This window comes from Microtus pennsylvanicus, chromosome 12, assembly GCF_037038515.1.
Source record: "Microtus pennsylvanicus isolate mMicPen1 chromosome 12, mMicPen1.hap1, whole genome shotgun sequence".
Classification (NCBI taxonomy): Eukaryota; Metazoa; Chordata; class Mammalia; order Rodentia; family Cricetidae; genus Microtus; species Microtus pennsylvanicus.
Window position 1 is genome coordinate 89,214,930 of NC_134590.1, and position 13,047 is coordinate 89,227,976.

The window sequence follows — 13,047 nt, forward strand, 5'->3', positions numbered from 1 at the left end:
AAGAGTTGTGGGTAATGTAGTTCTCCCAACCCGCCCCGCCCCTTGACTTTCCTAGGCTGCAGAAAAGATCTGTGGGTTCATAGAAGCTCTGAAAAGGATCCGGGAGACCGCAACCCCAGTGTGCTTTGCGCCTCGTTCTTGGCCAGCGCGCCTGCGCTGCCTTGAGCAGCCAGTTACTTGCGTCAGCAGCAGTCCTGCTCTCAAGCCGTGGTAGCAGCCAGGGTTCAGAAAAATGTGGGTGTTTGGTTACGGGTCCCTCATCTGGAAGGTGGACTTCCCCTACCAGGACAAGTTGGTTGGTTACATCACAAACTACAGCCGGCGCTTCTGGCAAGGCAGCACTGACCACCGCGGGGTTCCTGGCAAGGTAAGCAGCCAGCGCCAATTGCCCACCTATTGGGCAGAGCGTTAGGGGGGTATAATGATTTCAGCAACCTCCTAGACCACCTGCCCACGACTCTCTCCAGAGAGTGGACACCCTGAACTCGCTTCAGAAGCCGGCCGGCCGTTAGTTTCTTAGGCAGAAGGCACGGGCATAAGCCCACAAGCTCGCACAAGGCTGCAGTGGCCCTTGTCTTGGCAACCTCTGTCTAACCACATTTTCATGTCACCTCATAACATGTAAATTCGTTGATATGTCTGCATTATGCAAGGCTTTTACTGGTTTGAATTTATGTGAGCCTGTGAATGTCTAGGGTTTATCTTTCCAGTGTTTTAATTTAAAAACACTAAGATTATAAAAGAACTAATTTCCAAGGTTATTTCCAATTTTTATGCCCACGGCGATTACTTTGACTGGGAGGTATAAGCAAAGTTATGTGAGGTTTGCAGTTTGTTATGAGTAATACAATGTAAAATCTACATTACTTTAATGGTTCCTCCTCCCTAGTTTTTTTGGATTATTAACGTGAAATACAAATCGTTTTATCTGTTTTTCAGTTTGTCAATATGGGTTCTGAGAACTAGAAGCAGCTCACTGTTTATCAAACCAGCTTTGCATTGGCTGTAAACAACTAATCTGTGAAAGAAAAAAGAAAACAAGTATGAAGTAACTAGTAACTTGTTTGGTTAACTTCTAACCTTAGGAGGACTACATTTTGAATGCTTCTATGTTCTCTAAAATACTCTTAAAACTCACTTACTCTGCTGGTATGAGTCTGTAATCCCAAAGAGGATCACAAGTTTAAGACCTGGGCCTCAAACTCAGAAATTACAAAGTGACTGGGGCTATAGCTTAGTAGAAGAGCCCTTGCCTAGCACCTGTGAGGCTCTGAGTTCAATTCCCAGCACCATTTTAAAAAATAATCTAGGGCTGGAGAGATGGCTCAGCGGTTAAGAGCATTGCCTGTTCTTCCAAAGGTCCTGAGTTCAATTCCCAGCAACCACATGGTGGCTCACAACCATCTGTAATAAGATCTGGTGCCCTCTTCTGGCCTGCAGGCATACACACAGACAGAATATTGTATACATAATAAATAAATAAATATAAAAAAAATAATAATCTAAAGTACAATATTCTGAAATGCCAAAAGCCAATCATCAGAAGAGATTCTTGCAAAGGGAAAGATCAAGGTTCTGAAATAGTTTGTACCTACCAAAAAGATACAGACTTGAAATCATGAAAAATACCTGAGTTAGAGCCACCTAACTCGAGCTTGTCAATTAAGAAATAAGGTAGACTTTCCTGGCCTATTGGAACCCAGAAAGAGAGCAAATGTTTATTTACAGGCCACAGAAACATCATAATCAAAGACTTTCCAAGACTATCATAAAACTGTTCGAGGCATTAAAGAATTAAACCAACGAAAATGCCTTTTGAGTATCAATTTTGATATATATAAACCCTAAGGTAGGTTTTCATTATAATGGCCAAGCATTAAGCAGGCATGTATGTGGTTATGACTGAATATTTTACTACTTAAGATCAACCAAAATATATGTTTCTTACATAGCACATCAAGGTGTGTGTATTGCCAGGCAGACTGCTGGTAAGAAATTGTCTAATCAATACACTAGTTCTTTAAAAGTTCATGTTTTTATGCTCTGTGTATCACTTTAAAAAGTAAGTCTAGAGATCAGGTAGAGACTGGGGTATGCCATTAATCCCAGCACTTGGGAGAAAGAAGGAAGTGGTTCTCTGTGAGTTTGAGGGCAGCCTGGTCTACAGAGTGAGTTCTAGAACAGCCAGAGCTACATAGTGAGACCCTGTCTTGGGCAAGAGGGGGTGTCTATCAAACTTTAAAAGGAGAAGATACATTTTAATAAATAAGGCCAGTGATGTGGTTCATCAAGTAAAGGACAGAACGGCCTCCTACAAGGTGTCCTCAGACCTCCACATACAAGCTGTGGGGCAGTGCACACACGTAAAGTAAATAAATCTACAAAAATAGAAAGGGGAGAAGAGATCTATAAAATCCGCTGTTTCTTTGTCCTTAAACTTACTGAGACTTGGGAAAAGAAACCTAGGGCAGGGAGCTGCACCGGCTAAGAGTTTTACACCGTTTATTAAAAGAAAAAATCCATCCTAGAAAATTAAAGGAAATATTTAGTACAGATATGTTCCAAGTATAGTATTATGTTAAAGAAATAGACAAAAATATCATACCTTGACTTCACATTTTTTTTTACATTTATCTAAATGTTAACCACCTGGACAAGAATACAATCAGTGACAGAACTATTGAGCAACTTACACCAGCTCGGGTATTACTCAGGCAGATACACAGATATACGGTTTACTTCCACATAATGCAGCAGAGAAAATAATATGTTGGATTTCTTTCTAAGTTTTTGTTTGTTTGATTGTTTTTAGAGACAGTCTATGTATTCCTGGTTGGTCTGGAAGTCACTAAAGCTGACTTCAAATTCAAGAGATTCAACTTCCTCTGCTTCTTAGATAGTTGGGATTAAAGGCCTGTGCCACCATACTTGGTTCCTAATTTACTTAAGCATATATTTATCACGAAACTGATTATTTCTCAACAAAGTAAAAATTTGACTTAAAGAGAAATTTTCTCCAAAATATATCATAACTGCAAAGCAGGAAGCTTGTTTTATCTTGTTTTGCTTGATATAGGTAGGATCCTATATAGCCCTGGCTGGTTTTGAATTTGCTGTCTAGCGAACATGACCATGAATTCCTGAGACTCCTGCCTCTCTCTCCAAAGTCCTCTGAGTACGAGTGTAAACCACCACAACTGGCAAAGGGATCATTTTAATGAGAAAACCGTCAACATTTACTAGATCCTTAGCTTTTCCAGATTAAAAGTATTCCTTATCACCCGATAAAAATACCAATCATAACTTATTAATAAAGCATCTTCAAAACACATTCAGCTTGAAAGACCTCTTCTTGGCTAATGGTGATGCACAGCTGTAATCACTAAACTGAGGAGGCTGAGACAAGAGGACTGTCACTTTGGGGCCAATCTGGGAGACACAGCAAGATCCTGGCTTGTCTCAAAAATGAAGACAGGAAAGGAGGGGCGCACCCTGTAGCTCAGTTCATACTAATCCCTACTGCCACATAAACTGGGGTGTGGGAGAACCTCACTCCTATATTGAAGAGATAGAAGCGGGAAGATCAGAAGTTAATTCTAGATCATCCTCAGCTACATAATAAATACCGGGCTAGGCTGGGCTACACAAGACCCTGTCTTAAAAAAATAAAGACCTCTTTCGGGAAACCCACAGAAACAGCTTACCTGAGCTAATGGGAGCTCATTGACTCTGGACTGACAGCTGGGGAACCTGCATAGGACCAATCGAGGCACTCTCAATGTGGGGGACAGTTCTGTGGCTTTGGCAGTCCCTGGGGCCACTAGCAGTGGGACCAGAATTTATCCCTAGTGCATGAACTGGCTTTTTGGAGCCCATTTCCTATGGAATAATCCCTTGCTCAGCCTAGATGTAGGAGGAGTGGCTTGGTCTTGCCTCACCTGATGTGTCAGACTTTGTTGACTCCCTATGGGAGACCATACCCCTTCTGAGGAATGAATGGGGAGGAGGGTGACTATGATTGGTAATGTAAAGTGAAAACTTTTAAATAAAAAAAAGACCCCTTTCTTTAGTTTCATTGCTCCCTTATCAAAGAAAGCATTTACAAGCATACACTGTTTTCCAAAAAATGCTGAAACTTTTAGTGGAAGGTGGAAAGGAATGGGGTTTGTACTTTAGCAAAGCACTTTTTGTTTTATTCTGTAAAATATCTTGAAAGATTTAAAGCCACAAAGCTATTCTAGGCTTTCAATGGAATAAGAGAAAGAAAAACAAAAGGCAAGCAGAGAAATCTCTTAGACAACTGAGTGACAGAAAAGAGTCAAACTGCGGTGAACTAACTCTGAAGTCAGAACTTGCAGAGAACCAAGTCCAGTTCCCAGTGAAGAGCATACAGTTGTAACTCCAGATCCCAGAGAATCTTCTCTGAGCTCACAGGTGCACCCCAAACACAGAAACAGACATACAGTTTTTAAAATATTCACTTATTGAGAATGGGGAGTAGTGGACATACACATAATCTTAAAAGACAAAACCATCAAGAACTGGATGAGCTGGGCAGTAGGGAAGTTCTGCAGGCATGTCTCATTCCGCAGTCCATTTTTCCTCCTTCTATCCCATACATTTTGCCAACCTAATATTCCCAAATACTTCTATCATGCCAGTTACCTGCTACCCAAAGGCTACAGGTTTCAGTTTCTAATTTCTCCCACATCTCAGCGGCTTCTTGTTTTCACTCTTCCACTAACTTCAGTTCTGCCTTTTTAAAAACAGCCCAAGGCCCCAAACAGGCAAATATCTACTTCTGCTGCCAATACCACGAGCTCCCCATTCCCCAAACTCTGCTCTCTGGCTCTACAAATCATCTTTTTGAATCATCTCTCTTACAGGGGATGCTACAAGCAGCAGTCTGGGAACACTGAGACAGAAAGATCACCAGGAATTCAAGGCAAGCCTGGGTACATACTGAGTTCTAGGCCAGCCCAGGCTATAGACTGAAAACTATCTCAAAAGAATAATTGATTAATTAAAGTTAATTAGTTAAAATGCACTTAGGATGGTCTAGTCCTGACAGATAGGCTGTCTCATATAAGAACAGCTTAAAAGAAAAACAGACCAGTTCTCAGTCAGGCATGACGGTGCATATCTATAGTCAGCACTTTACAGTCAGGCATGACGGTGCCTATCTATAGTCAGCACTTCACAGTCAGGCATGACGGTGCCTATCTATAGTCCTAGCACTTCACAGAAAGAAGCAGGGGAATCCGGAGTTGAAAGCAAGCCTTAGCTACAAAGCAAGTTTGTGACCACTCTGGGCTATATGAGACTTAGTCTCAAAAATAAATACATAGATAAAAACAATGTCAGTTCTGGTATTAGCCTCTCAATATCTCAGTGTACATTCATTTATGAAGGTCTAAAAACAGCTACCTTGAAGCACCCTTTAGCATAAATACAAAAGTAAAGGTACCTCATAGCTACGAGAGAAAATCACTCATTCACTCATACCTGAGACCCAAATATCGCCTAGTAGTGTTTCTGAACCAATAGTTCAGCATGAACCAATAGTTTCACTAAGCATGCTATTACAAACACCTATTATCAGGTTCCAGACCTACAGAATTAGGTCTAGTAGGGGTGTGGCCCAGCAATGCTTTAATTCTTTCCCTAAGTAAAATCCTTCTTACAACAGGTATAGTAAAACTTTATTCTATGACTAGTTGCTAATGTTTAGTAATTTAATGACCTTTAATTCAGAAAAAAAAATATATTTTCTACCTTTTTCAAAACAGCCTGGAAGAGTTGTGACTCTTGTTGAAGATCCTGGGGTATGATATCCTTATTTTTTACATAGTATTAAATAAAATATGAGCTTTCTGCATTTTAATAATCAGTGAGATTTTATTGGTCATCATAGAAAATTTAAATTAAACTAAGTCTAGAATTCTTTTCTGTATTTGCTTTTTGGTTTTTGTTTGTTTGGCTAAGGGGGGGTTGTTTGTTAGCTTGTTGGGTTTTGTTTTTTGATTCTGTTTTTCTATCTTTTTGGTTTATTTATTGATTTATTTGGTTGCTTTGGTTTTTAGAGACAGGGTTTATCTGTGTAGCCCTCACCGTCCTGGAACTCAGTTAGTAGTCCAGGTTGGCCTTGAACTCAGAGATCTGGCCTGCCGGGATTAAAGGCGTGCACCACCACTGGCTGCTTCCTTGTATTTGTTGTTGAGGGTTTTTCTAAAGTGAGTCTAGAGAGAAAGTTAAAATCAGAAGATACAGCCAAGTGATATGTAATCTCCTTTTTAACTCTTCTGAGTCTGGTGACTGAGGATTTTGTGATCCTTTCATATTAAAGGGAACAGGCTCCCCACAGCCAGATTATGACTAAGAATTAATTAGAATTCTTATAGTTCTGTTGAAATTTGCCTGGAATCTATTATTTTTCAACAACAACAACAAAAAAAAAAACCCTAAAAATTTCTTACCTGATTTTATCAACTGCACTTGTTATAATCAGACGAATTTGAAGTACTCAAAACTTTAATGGACAGTGCCCACTTTCTTACACTTTAAACTTGGTTAGAAATTTATACAAAACAAAACTCAAGCAGCAGGCGAAGCAGAAGGATCAAAAGCTCAAGGCCAGCCCTGTTCAAAAAGCTAGTCCTTTTCTGAAAATTAAAATAATAATAAAAACCATTAGTAACTCTACATATAATCTGTACTATAAAACCTTCCAGAGATTTATAGTGGGAGAGGCATCCAAAAGTACCTTATCCTCAAACCAGAAACTGTAACTTCTAGACAACAAATGGCTTCCACAGAATTTCTTAATGACCAGCAAACACTTGGTATTAGCTTAAAATAAGACCTTATGTACAAATTTGATGGAATAGACCTATCATTCTGTGCTTGATACAAGTCAATTACTTATTCAGAATAAAGGTTTTAAATGCTGTTTTCCTTCATTGTTTGCCATCTACCCCTTTGAGGTACTTGGAAACAAAATTCCATTGACTTCTAAGACTACAAAATATCCTAGGTCATAATGTATCTTCCCCTACTTTGATAGCCTTATAAATACAAAACCGTGATTCTTTCTATTTTTCAACAGGGCAGTGTATGGGGTGTTGCTTACAAACTACCAGTAGGAAAAGAAGAGGAAGTAAAAACATACCTTGACTTCAGAGAGAAAGGAGGCTACAGAACTACAACAGTAATTTTTTATCCAAAAGATCCTACGAGAAAACCATTCAGTGTTTTGCTCTACATTGGAACGTGTGACAATCCTAACTACCTTGGTCCTGCGCCTCTGGAAGACATAGCTGAACAAATTTTTAATGCAGCTGGTCCAAGTGGAAGAAATACAGAATATCTTTTTGAACTTGCCAATTCCATTAGGAGACTTGTGCCAGAAGACGCAGACGAGCATCTCTTCTCCCTGGAGAGACTAGTAAAGGAACGTCTAGAGGGCAAATAGACCTCAGTAGCACAGCCACCAGCTCCTCCACCAGGCAGGGCTGTTAGCCCTTAGAAAATAACTTCAGTCCAAGAGAGCAGTATGATTTGGACATTTTTACTTGAAGACCTTAGTATTCACTATTATAATCAGAGTATCATCTAAATTTACTGTTTATTTACAAGTGTCCTAAAACATGTTCAGAAGATTTGCATACAGAGGAAGAAGGAGTTGAAGTTATACAAGTGATTTTCTAACTAGATATGGACATTTGTTCATTAGACACACAGGTTTCAGGTCACTTCCTGCTTTTATCAGAGTAACCATGGTTTATAGTTTATATGCTTAAAATAACGTTATTAGAAATATATGGTAATAGATAAGGTTCCTTGTTATTTCAGATTAAATGAAAGTCAAATTTAGGCCAAAAGGAATTGGGTTTGTTAACATAAAACTTTCCTTGGAATTATAATGTGTTATCTTCTCCTTTGGGGGGAAAAGGCATTTTATTAGAAAGAAAACAGTCTAGCACGAATTATGTAAATCACATCCACTAATGATAATGTCATTTACTTTGTATTTATCTCATAATGAAACTGGAAAAAAAAGATTTTCTGATAATTACCAATTAGTGAAAACATAATGAAAATGGTGTTTGAAACAGGTTTTACAATTATCATTTCTCAAAGAAGTGTCATTTCCTGATTATACTATATACATTTTGTCACCTTAGAGTATCAACTTTTATGTAGCTACTTAACAATGAAGCTAATTTTTAAATTATTGACTTATAAAATTAGCCATGATTTAAGATAATTGGATTATTTCTTTAATATAAGGGCTCTAGAATCAACACTAAAAGACTTTCAGTTTCAGGGTGAGTCTCCTGTGAGGCTTACTAAGAACTCATCAGGTATCCAGTGTGGTGGCTCACACCTATTTTTAACTTGGGAAGTTAAAAAGGAAGAGTACCCTGAGTTCAAGGCCAGCCTAGATGTCAGAGTCAGACCCTGTCTCAGAAGAGTAAGCCAGGCACAATGGCTCACACCTGTAACCCAATAACCCAATACTCTGGAAGCTTAAATAGGAGACTCCACAGAGTTCAGGGCCAGCCTGGGCTACACAGTGAGCCCTTGTCTCAAAAAAGGCAAACAAAACTTCTCAACTAATACAGAAATATTTCACATGAAAAATAAAGTTGCCCTTTATTAATTAATAATTTTTATGCTTATTGTTGTTTATTAATTAGCCCCTTAGCAATTTACTCAGATAACATTTTAAGTATTTTCTAATATTTAAGATTTTTAGTTTTCCAGGCAGTATTTTGCATATCTGGTACTATGAAGGTTACTAGCATTTAGTAATATCTAATAACATGATATGATGCAGTTTACACAGGGGACATATTCTCAGTTTTTAAGAACTACTCTAAGCTTGTTTCTATCATTAGCAGCCATTTACAAACATAACAAACACAGAAATCTCAATCTCTCTAAAGCACACAATACTACAGTGTATCTAAAAGTACAGAACCTAGTCTTCTCACTACCCAGCATCTTTTCTCCAAGAGATAAAGAGATTAGCATGTTTATATAAAGATGTTCAAGTTAATTTTGACAGCTCTGTGTCTGTTCCCACCAATATAATGACATGATTGATTAAGCTTCAGCCCCAAATCAGGTCAATTCAATTACCATTTACAAACAAATCAATTAGGGTACAAAATATCAAAAGGAATTAACTCTGAATTTCTGTTTGTGCCTTCTTAGGCCTTCAGTTAGAAGTGAAGCTAAGCCAAGCAGTGGTGGCACACACACACACACACACACACACACACACACACACACACACGTTTAATCCCAGCATGGGGGGTGGGGCGCGGGAACAGATCTGAGTTGAAAGCCAGCCTATTCTACAGCGTGAGTTCCAGGACAGCGAGGGCTACACAGAGAAACCCTGTTCAGGGGAGTTAGGCGAGAAAATACATTAACACATGTGCTATATCATCAGCATCATAAATATTTACAGGAAGGCCAGGAAAGAAATATTCATTGTCATCAGGCTGGGAAGAAAACTAAATGAAATGAAAAAAGTAAATAGCACCAAAAGCAGAAGGTGGGTTTAAAGTCTCCAACATAGGAACCATCACTCTGACATACTGTGTTGAGATAATTCTCTTTACAGCTCTCAGACCCAATTTAAAAATGTTGTACTTCATTCTGCCCTAACTGCATACACAGACTCAGGCTCTTATGCCTCATGGTAGAAATAATAGCTAGACATTAACAAAAGTGTGAGCATAAACACTGCACTTAGAAAAGAAACTATTCTGTCGGGCTTGGTTTGGGTTAGTTTAGCTTTTGAGGCATGGTCTTGATGTTTAGTGGGGCTGACCTGAAATTCAGTCCTGCCTCAGCCTTTGGTCTGTTGGGATTATAAACATATGCCAACTTGTCAGCCTAAAGACTGTGTGTGAGTGTATGTGTAAGAGAGAGTGAGCAATGTATGTGGGGTAATGTGCCTGCCACGCATCCATTGACTGGAGGACAACTCCATGAAGTTGTTTGTGTGTCACTTACATGGGAGCTGAAGCTCACGCTGCTGCTTTCACAGTAGGCTCTCTCACTCATTTAGTCTAGGGGAGGGCCCGAGTGAACTGTGAAAAATTCATCTTTCTACTCTTTTGGTTTCGGTTGTTTGTTTATTTTTTTTTACTTATTTTATTTTATTTTTTTGAGATAGTGCCTTACGATGCAGCTGTGATTATTCTGGAACTCACTATGTAGACCAGGCTCTGCCTCCCAAGTGCTGGGATTAAAGGCGTGCAACACCAGGCCTGGCATAGATTTTCTCTTATTCTAGTTCACTACTGTCGGATTTTTCGGTCTCAAACACTGCTTTCACTTGTCAACTGACTACCCGACTTCCATATAGAAAAAGTTAATCTAGAGAAACAGGCAGTGATAACTTTCAACTCTATTTGAAAGCATCTACTGATCTATTTTGTTAAAACTTCTTTAAAAGTTTGACAGCTGTCAGTATGCATTTTTATCTTGAATAAGGAAAAATAAGTACTTTCTTAATAAAGTACCTGACATGTATGCTGTGTATCTTAATAGTGTCTACTGAATTTTAATGTTTATTACAGTGTGTGATAGGATGCTTAATGAATATTATCTATTCTTAACAAATATTACAAATGTACTTTACACCACATATTCCAAGCAACATAGGTTCAATATACAAGATTCATGATTACAAACATACTTAAAGTTTGAGAACTATTTTTTATCTGTCAAATATTTTTTGAACATTTTGCAGCCAATATTTCTTTCCATTGGCATTAAATTTCTCTTTTCCATAATATATCTTTTAAAAATTGTATCTCAGGAGAATACTTTCTCAGTGAGCAAGTGCACAGCATCCCTATACCCACTCAGCAACTGTATCAATGTAAGCATCCTATTACTATAATGTACCATTGATTCTTCCAAGTCAGCTGTGATGAACATGTTTTTAAATTCCGTTTCACCACAACAGATGGAAATGGTTGTGCATGCCTATAATCCCAGCTCTTGGAAGGCTTAGACAAGAACATCATGTGTTCAAGGTCATCCTGAACTACACAGTGAAACCCTCACAAGGGTGAAAGGGATATTAAAATATACCTGCCAATCAAATGTTCACATTTCACCTCTCTTTCCACACAAAATTACTTACTACATTTTCTACTGATCTACCTTGCAGCAATTCAAGTCCTAAAATCTTGAACCCTCTTGTGGTTTGAATGAGAATGGCCCCAAAGGTTCGTATGTTTGAATACTTGGTCTCAAGTTGGTAGCTGTTGGGAAGCACTAGCATTTGTGCCTTTGCTGGAGGAAGTATGTCACTGGGGGCAGGCTTTAAGGATTCAAAAGACTCAGGCCATTTTGAGTTAGCTTTCTTTGCCTCCTGCCTGTGGATCAAGATGTGAGCTCGTAGCTGTTCCTGCTTCCATGCCTTTGCTTCCCCATCTTATACTCTAACCTTCTGGAATTGTAAGCCCAATTAAACCCTTTATGTTATAGCTTGCCTTGGTCATGGTTTTGTCACAGCAATAGAAAAGTAAGTAATACGACCAGTCTGTACACACAATAAGATGTTGAAGACTTTTTTAATCCTTAGCTAATATGTCAAATACTTTAACTCTTCTAAAAGTAACTACTAAAACTATTCTTTTGTATATCAAATTTACAAATAAAATTGTCTAACTTAAAATTTCAGCATTTTGCTCAGCTTCACTAGCTGGCCTGCAAGCAAGCCTCCTACAGTTAGGCTGCTCCAACCGTACCCCACCATCGATGAGACCCTATAACCTAAAAGTCCCAAATCCCTCTGCAACTTCAGAGCATCTCTGAAGTAGACTGTGACTGCACATAGCTGACCAAGAGATGCACAATACAAACTCACTCATACATTATTATACATACAATAATAACACAATTTTAGAAGAGAAAATTGTTGTTAATGCACAGATAAATAAGAGTTTTTGATCAAACCCCTCCTTCTCTATTGCTATGCTACCAGCTTGTGTAAGCAGATTACTCAAATCGACAGCTTTCTTCACACGGCATTTTCCCTGTGTGTCTAAGACCAAATGTCTCTCTTCTTAAAAAGATAACAGTCAGGGGTGGGGATTTTAGCCTAGTGGGGTAGAGCATCTGCCTAAACTGGGTTCAGTCCTCAACTCCAGAGGGGGGGAAAAGAGAGCAGTCATTGAATTAAGGTCCACCTAATTCAGTTTGACCTCATCTTAAGTTGAATTACAGCTATAACTATTCAATTTCCAAATAGCTTACACTTGAGTTTTGAGGATTAGGAAATATCCAAATATTTTGGAGGTTACACATTCATCCCATACAACCCTCTACATCACTTTTCCACACAGCAACCATAACTAAAGCACATCAGACCTGTCACTGCTCTGCCTACAAGGTCCTGCCTACTGTGTCCCACTGACCTCTTCCTTCCTCTCCAACTTCATCTCTTGGCACAGTCTTCCCATACACCAGCTATATTGACCTCTCTGTCCCTCAAACAGGCCAACCTCATTCTTGCTGCAAGCTTCTGTCTGGACATTTCTGTGTAACGCTCTTCTTTTCATCATTCAAGTGAAATCAGAAGTGCCTCTTCCTCCCAAGAGACTAACTGCTTAAGTAGGAGACCATGCGCCAAAAGCAGAACCTCCAATGGCATTCTCATAAACCTAGTTTATCTGCAGCAATTAGAAATTACACCAATTATTCAATTACTCCCCGAAGTTTTCTTCTTTTTTTCTGGCACATTCAAACATTTAATCCATTTGGAATTCATCTCTGTATGATCTATATGCTTGGAAAACAGACATCGCTCAAATGATTCCAATACAAAGTCTGCCACCTCAAAGAATTCTGACCACCCCTGCATCTGAGAGGCTCAGGCAAGTGGATCACAAATTCAAGACCAGAGTTCTGGAGAGATGGCTCAGCAGTCAAGGGAAGTAGCTGCTCTTCAGGAGGACCCAAGTTTGATTCCCAGACATGGAGGCTAACAATTATCTGTACTCCAATTCCAACACC

At 39.0% G+C, this 13,047-nt stretch overlaps 2 protein-coding genes across 15 annotated transcripts in view; one reads left to right on the forward strand and one right to left on the reverse strand.

Annotated features, from left to right (window-relative positions):
* The window catches only part of Asb3 (ankyrin repeat and SOCS box containing 3), a 391,624-nt gene that overhangs the window by 376,282 nt on the left and 2,295 nt on the right, over nucleotides 1-13,047 (reverse strand). The window lies entirely within an intron of this gene.
* Chac2 (ChaC glutathione specific gamma-glutamylcyclotransferase 2) lies at nucleotides 72-8,669 on the forward strand. Of its 2 annotated transcripts, XM_075942500.1 has the most exons (3): nucleotides 73-367; nucleotides 5,790-5,825; nucleotides 7,106-8,669. In XM_075942500.1, exons 1-3 carry the CDS (start codon nucleotides 233-235, stop codon nucleotides 7,469-7,471), a joined length of 537 nt encoding a protein of 178 aa, XP_075798615.1. In that variant the 5' UTR covers nucleotides 73-232; the 3' UTR covers nucleotides 7,472-8,669. The 2 variants fall into 2 exon arrangements, with proteins under 2 accessions (XP_075798616.1, XP_075798615.1); XM_075942501.1 differs by lacking the exon at nucleotides 5,790-5,825 and having other exon boundaries at nucleotides 72-367.